General features: G+C 32.6%; 1 protein-coding gene across 1 annotated transcript; it reads left to right on the top strand.

The window, feature by feature from the left end:
- The first annotated feature begins 2,437 nt into the window (after window positions 1–2,437).
- LOC119611464 (sodium/potassium/calcium exchanger 3-like) lies at window positions 2,438–6,840 on the top strand. Its single transcript, XM_037967041.1, has 6 exons — window positions 2,438–2,597; window positions 2,662–2,901; window positions 5,215–5,550; window positions 5,622–5,840; window positions 5,915–6,112; window positions 6,310–6,840. Exons 1-6 carry the CDS (start codon window positions 2,438–2,440, stop codon window positions 6,744–6,746), a joined length of 1,590 nt encoding a protein of 529 aa, XP_037822969.1. The 3' UTR covers window positions 6,747–6,840.
- Window positions 6,841–7,362: the final 522 nt, after the last annotated feature.

Genomic DNA, 7,362 nt, shown 5'->3' with positions numbered 1-7,362 from the left:
TCTAGTCTATAGTCTAGTCTATAGTCTAGTCTATAGTCTAGTCTATAGTCTAGCCTATAGTCTAGTCTATAGTCTAGTCTATAGTCTAGTCTATAATCTAGTCTATAGTCTAGTCTATACTCTAGTCTATAGTCTAGTCTATAGTCTAGTCTATAGTCTAGTCTATAGTCTAGTCTATAGTGTAGTCTATAGTCTTGTCTATAGTCTAGTCTATAGTCTAGTCTATAGTCTAGTCTATAGTCTAGTCTATAGTCTAGTCTATGGTCTAGTCTATCGTCTAGTCTATAGTCTAATCTATAGTCTAGTCTATAGTCTAGTCTATAGCCTAGTCTATAGTCTAGTCTATAGTCTAGTCTATAGTCTAGTCTATAGTCTAGTCTATCGTCTAGTCTATAGTCTAGTCTATAGTCTAGTCTATAGTCTAGTCTATAATCTAGTCTATAGTCTAGTCTATAATCTAGTCTATAGTCTAGTCTATAGTCTAGTCTATAGTCTAGTCTATAGTCTAGTCTATAATCTAGTCTATAGTCTAGTCTATAGTCTAGTCTATAGTCTAGTCTATAGTCTAGTCTATAGTCTAGTCTATAGTCTAGTCTATAGTCTAGTCTATAGTCTAGTCTATAGTCTAGTCTATAATCTAGTCTATAATCTAGTCTATAGTCTAGTCTATAGTCTAGTCTATAGTCTAGTCTATAGTCTAGTCTATAGTCTAGTCTATAGTCTAGTATATAGTCTAGACTAATCTATAGTTAGTCTATAGTCTATTATATAGTCTAGTCTAGTCTATAGTCTAGTCTATAGTGTAGTCTATAGTCTAGCCTATAGTCTAGTCTAATCTATACCCTAGTCTGTAGTCTAGTCTATAGCATAGTCTAGTCTCTTATCTAGTCTATTGTTTAGTCTACAGTCTAGTGTATTGTCTAGTCTATGGTCTACTCTACAGTCTAGTTTTTAGTCCAGTTTAGTTGTAGTCTATAGTCTAGTCTATAGTGTAGTCTATAGTGTAGTCTATAGTGTAGTCTATAGTCTAGTATATAGTCTAGACTAATCTATAGTTAGTCTATAGTCTATTATATAGTCTAGTCTAGTCTATAGTGTAGTCTACAGTCTAGCCTATAGTCTAGTCTAATCTATACCCTAGTCTGCAGTCTAGTCTATAGTATATTTTAGTCTCTTATCTAGTCTATTGTTTAGTCTACAGTCTAGTGTATTGTCAAGTCTATGGTCTACTCTACAGTCTAGTTTTTAGTCCAGTCTAGTTGTAGCCTAGTCTTTAGTCTAGTCTACAGTCTAATTTATAGTCTAGTATATAGTACAGTCTAGACTAGAGTTTGTCTAATTAACTAACTATTTAACTAACTAACTAAATAACTGATCAAAAATGTCTTTTCAAACTTCAGGATAGGATATCTCAAATCAGATTCAATCCATGCAATGGAAAGAATCTAAGAATTTAGCGCGGCTCAATCCTTTGGAAAAGTTTAAGGCCGACAAAATTTTAGGCCGGTGTTATAGGAATTCTTCTTTTAATAAGAGACTCGTGTCTCTTATCAAACATATTATTAAGGAAATTTATCAATTATCATTACAATTTTAGCATAAAATTCAAGTGTCACGTGTTTAACAAATTTCCAGCTCACGACTAACGAAGGTTGATGCCCTAGTTGGGTATTTATTTAGTAACTGCCAAAATCAAGTAATTTCCATTGTATTATATTTAGAATTACAAACATAAGCAGACCTAAATAACTAAAAGTTATACAAACTCTAACCGAGCATCAATTTATTATAAATATTTATTTAATTTTATAAATAAACAATAAAATATTTTGACAAAATACTTAAAAGAATAGTTAATATATCAAAAGCGCAGTTTAAATACGTGAAATGAAACTCATAGAACTTAAAGCAGCAGCATGTGAGTGATGGTCTCTAAACAGTAAAGAGCAAAACAGATGCTACAGGAACAATTCCCGGAAAACGCATCATTAGTATAAAATTAATAAAACTCAAAATTTTCCACTGTTTGTGGTAATATTTTTCTCCACAACTGTGGCAGGTAAATATGGTGTCAAAAAGCGACTACCTACTAAAGAGGGTTAATCCCCTTTTTACCGGAAAATTTCTTATAAGCAGCCGATGCATTTATGATGTGTATCATAAAAATGCATGGAAAATTTTCTTGTTTGTAAATCATTGTCTTATCAATTACTATTTGCTCAAATTATGTTTTCAAAACACGAGATTTACATTTTTTTTTTGTAAAACTCACACATAAAGGTTGCCAATCGAGACGAAAATCGATTATTCTGTAGTCAACGGTCAAACATACAACACTGTTTGGTAAACACATACGGTAACATTTTGTGTTTTAGAAAAATTAAATAAATATTGTGTTAATTACTTTATTTATAAATTAAATATAATTAAATTAAACATGTTGAAAACACAAAATTTTGTTAAACAAAAATGGAAGAAATCGAAATTAATACTTTTAACCCGTTTATCCTTAATATCGTTGGTGTTGTGTTTATTCTATATACGATTTTTATTTATGGCAACTCCGGCTATAGATTTGCCAGCTGATAGTGAGCATGGTAAGTTTTTCTTTATTGTTCAAAAGAAAAGTTATTTCTAAAGTTTACTTATTCTTCTCAAAAGCTTTAAATTCCTTGAAAATTGGTCGTAAAATATTATCGCTGCATAATCATGAAGACAAATATCAGCAGGGAAATTGCTCTAAGCCTGCCATATTGGAATTTCCCTCGGATGGCTTTTCACCGGAACAGCGTAGACACGGTTGGATTATTTTGCATATAGTGTTGATGTTTTACGGCTTTTGGTTTTTGGCCGCCATTTGTGATGACTACTTAATACCCAGCATAGAACAGATTTGTTCAAGTAAGTACTGAAAGAAATATAGACTAGAATAAACTATATAATAGAGCCTAGACTAGGCTATAGACAAGGCTATAGACTAGACTATAGACTAGACTATATATTAGACTATAGGCAAGACTATAGACTAGACTATAGACTAGACTATAGACTAAACTATAGACTAGACTATAGACTATAGACTAGACTATAGACTAGACTATAGACTAGACTATAGACTATACTATAGACTAGACTGTACACTAGACTATACACTAGACTATAGACTAGACTATAGACTAGACTATAGACTAGACTATAGACTAGACTATAGACTAGACTATAGACTAGACTATAGACTAGACTATAGACTAGACTATAGACTAGACTATAGACTAGACTATAGACTAGACTATAGACTAAACTATAGACTAGAATATAGACTAGACTAGACTATAGACTAGACTATAGACTAGACTATAGACTAGACTATAGACTAGACTATAGACTAGACTACAGACTAGACTATAAACTAGACTATAGACTAGACTATAGACTAGACTATAGACTAGACTATAGACTAGACTATAGACTAGACTATAGACTAGACTATAGACTAGACTATAGACTATACTATAGACTAGACTACGGACTAGACTACGGACTAGACTATAGACTATACTATAGACTAGACTATAGAATAGACTATAGACTAAACTATAGACTAAACTATAGACTAGACTATAGACTAGACAATAGACTAGACTATAGACTAGACTATAGACTACTAACTATAGACTAAGACTATAGACTAGACTATAGACTAGACTATAGACTAGACTATAGACTAGACTATAGACTAGACTATAGACTATACTATAGACTAGACTACGGACTAGACTACGGACTAGACTATAGACTATACTATAGACTAGACTATAGACTAGACTATAGACTAGACTATAGACTAGACTATAGACTAGACTATAGACTAGACTAGACTATAGACTAGACTATAGACTAGACTACAGACTAGACTATAGACTAGACTACAGACTAGACTATAAACTAGACTATAGACTAGACTATAGACTAGAATATAGACTAGACTATAGACTATAGACTATACTATAGACTAGACTACGGACTACACTACGGACTAGACTATAGACTATACTATAGACTAGACTATAGACTAGACTATAGACTAGACTATAGACTAGACTATAGACTAGACTATAGACTAGACTACAGAGTAGACTATAGACTAGACTATAGACTAGCCTATAGACTAGACTATAGAAAAGACTATAGACTAAACTATAGACTAAACTATAGACTAGACTATATACTAGACTATAGACTAGACTATAGAATAGACTATAGAATAGACTATAGACTAGACTATAGACTAGACTATAGACTAGACTATAGACTAGACTATAGACTAGACTATAGACTAGACTATATACTAGACTATAGACTAGACTATAGACTAGACTATAGACTAGACTATAGACTAGACTATAGACTAGACTACAGAGTAGACTATAGACTAGACTATAGACTAGACTACAGACTAGACTATAAACTAGACTATAGACTAGACTATAGACTAGACTATAGACTAGACTATAGACTAGACTATAGACTAGACTATAGACTAGACTATAGACTAGACTATAGACTAGACTATAGACTATACTATAGACTAGACTATAGACTATACTATAGACTAGACTACGGACTAGACTATAGACTAGACTACGGACTAGACTATAGACTATACTATAGACTAGACTATAGAATAGACTATAGACTAGACTATAGACTAGACTAGACTATAGACTAGACTAGACTATAGACTAGACTATATACTAGACTATAGACTAGACTATAGACTAGACTACAGAGTAGACTATAGACTAGACTATAGACTAGACTATAGACTAGACTATAGACTAGACTATAGACTAGACTATAGACTAGACTATAGACTAGACTATAGACTAGACTATAGACTAGACTATAGACTAGACTATAGACTAGACTATAGACTAGACTATAGACTATAGACTAGACTATAGACTAGACTATAGACTAGACTATAGACTAGACTAAAGACTAGACTATAGACTAGACTATAGACTAGACTATAGACTAGACTAAAGACTAGACTATAGACTAGACTATAGACTAGACTAGACTACAGACTAGACTACATACTAGGCTACAGACTAGACTATAGATTAGACTATAGACTAGGCTATTTACTAGACTATAGACAAGACTGGATCCTTTTTCCTGAGTAATTTAAATTTATAATTATTTTTACAGATTTCCACATTGATCGTGATGTTATTGGTGCCACTGTTATGGCTGCTGCTGTCTCCAGTCCTGAACTTTTTATGAACTGTATTGGCACTTTCATAACTAAGGGCGACATTGGCGTGGGCACGATAGTAGGATCAGCGGTATTTAATGTTTTGGCAGTGCCCGCCTGTTGTGGTCTATTTGTGGCCAGTTATTTAAAATTGGATTGGTGGCCCATAACTAGAGATTGTTTAATCTATTTGGTTTCTGTTATAGCACTACTGGTTATATTAAGAGATGGTCGAGTCTGGTGGTATGAGGCCTTGGGTCTGATTATAGCCTATTTTGTTTATATGTTAAGTAAGTTGGAGAACGATTTTTTTTTGTAGAAAGGCTTGTAGTTTTGACTTTGTATTTGTTTTTAATTTTAGTTATGTATCATAATCAAAAGATGTCGCGTCAGGCCAAAGACCTATTAAGACGTTGTGGTTACTATAGGCCGCAATATACCGAGGTTACGGAATTTACTGCTTTATTAAGTCATCGACATGAATCGAAATTTAGCTTGGCCACCGAAGCTTATCAGCATATGGAACAGGGTGTATATTCTTCACATATGATGCTATATTTAGAGCATCAGGAAAGAGAGGGTAAGTTTGGGAAATCTCTTAATTTATAGAAAAAAAAATAATTTCTAATAATTTGTCCTTTTTCTTGCTAACAGAATCCATTGCCTCTCCCTGGTCTTGTCAGGAACAAACTTTTGTTGAATTTTTCTTTCGCTGGCCCATAACCTTCCTTTTATGGTTGACCGTGCCCAATAGTCGTAAACATCATTCTTTTAAATATCTGACATTGATATTATCCATTATCTGGATAGCTGTCATATCGTATTTGGTAGCTTTTGTCATAACAATTATAGGTAAGTGAGTCAACAATGTTATCGAATTCTCTCAATATAAAATTACAACAATTTTCCTCGAATTCCCACGATTTTCTTTCAGAAATCTTATCGTGCTTTAATGCTTTATAACTTTTTATAAAATAATAATAAATTTCTACTGAAATTTATAAAGAAATCTATAGATTAGCAAATATTTATTTTCCTTTTCATTACAGGTGACACTCTGCATATACCCGATGCCGTTATGGGTCTTACTATACTAGCTGCTGGCATGAGTATACCCGAAGCTGTTTCCAGTATTATAGTTACCAAACAGGGTCAAGGTTCTATGGGCATTAGCAATTCTTTGGGTTCTAATACCTTTGATATATTATTAAGTTTAGGTTTGCCTTGGTTTATAAAATCCTTTTTCCTACCCGATATAGCCGATCAAAAGTTATTGCTATTAAATTCCGCTAATCTAATGTATGCGGGAATTTTACTCTTAACCTCTCTTTTATGTCTCTACTTAGTGTTTGTTTGGAATAAATTCACCTTGAATTGGTGTGTGGGTGTTTCTTGTATGATCATGTATATAGGGTTTATGGCCCTCTATATACTCGTCGAGTTAAATGTTTTCTTTCCCGTTAATCTGCCCATGTGTAGGCATTAAAAGTTTGTAAAATTCTGTGATTGCAGGAAGCTAAAGTTTAAGTTATAGAATTTAGATTAAGTGGGTTCAGAAATTTCCCTAATTTTAATTTTAATTATAGACGAAATATGTATTTATGTATATCGAATATTAGTTTTAAGTTTTAACCCATAAACGATCAGTATTAATAAAGAGATTGTATGTAAAGCATCTGTATTGAGAAAAGTATGTGTTTGATTTTAATTATCGGTTCACAAGGAACCAATCTAAATATTCTAAATATTCAATATCAACAGATAGCACTTGAGCTATTAATATCCACGACATTCTCGCGAAAATTGTATATTTGCTCAGCAACGATCCGACTCACTCTCGGTTGAAGATTTTCAACACACAGCGACAGCTACATATATAAACCGATCATTTTATATTGATGGGCTTTTAAACGACATTCCGGTTGATGTTTATAATGTGTTAGAAGTAAAACCAATTCAAGTTCTTTTACTAGGTCCCATGAATGGTTCTCAATTAACTAAAATTGGAAAAAATCTTACAGTTAACTGCAAAATGAATAAGATGATTTTCCCCATGACTCAATGGTCAAAACGAAAAACTAATTATATACATACATGTATGT

The sequence above is a fragment of the Lucilia sericata genome, unplaced genomic scaffold, assembly GCF_015586225.1.
Source record: "Lucilia sericata isolate MDLA Ls3-8-SP2 unplaced genomic scaffold, ASM1558622v1 Contig001454F_arrow, whole genome shotgun sequence".
In the NCBI taxonomy this organism is placed as follows: domain Eukaryota; kingdom Metazoa; phylum Arthropoda; class Insecta; order Diptera; family Calliphoridae; genus Lucilia; species Lucilia sericata.
The sequence above is the reverse complement of the archived record's forward strand: the minus strand, read 5'-3'. Positions and strand labels throughout refer to the sequence as shown.

Bases quoted from the DNA above. Each gene is read 5' to 3' on its own strand.
- LOC119611464 (XM_037967041.1), top strand. From the start codon at position 2,438: ATGTTGAAAACACAAAATTTTGTTAAACAAAAATGGAAGAAATCGAAA. The intron at 5,841-5,914 runs GTAAGTTTGGGA...TCTTGCTAACAG, and splicing joins AGAGCATCAGGAAAGAGAGG to AATCCATTGCCTCTCCCTGG. The intron at 6,113-6,309 runs GTAAGTGAGTCA...TTTTCATTACAG, and splicing joins TTTTGTCATAACAATTATAG to GTGACACTCTGCATATACCC.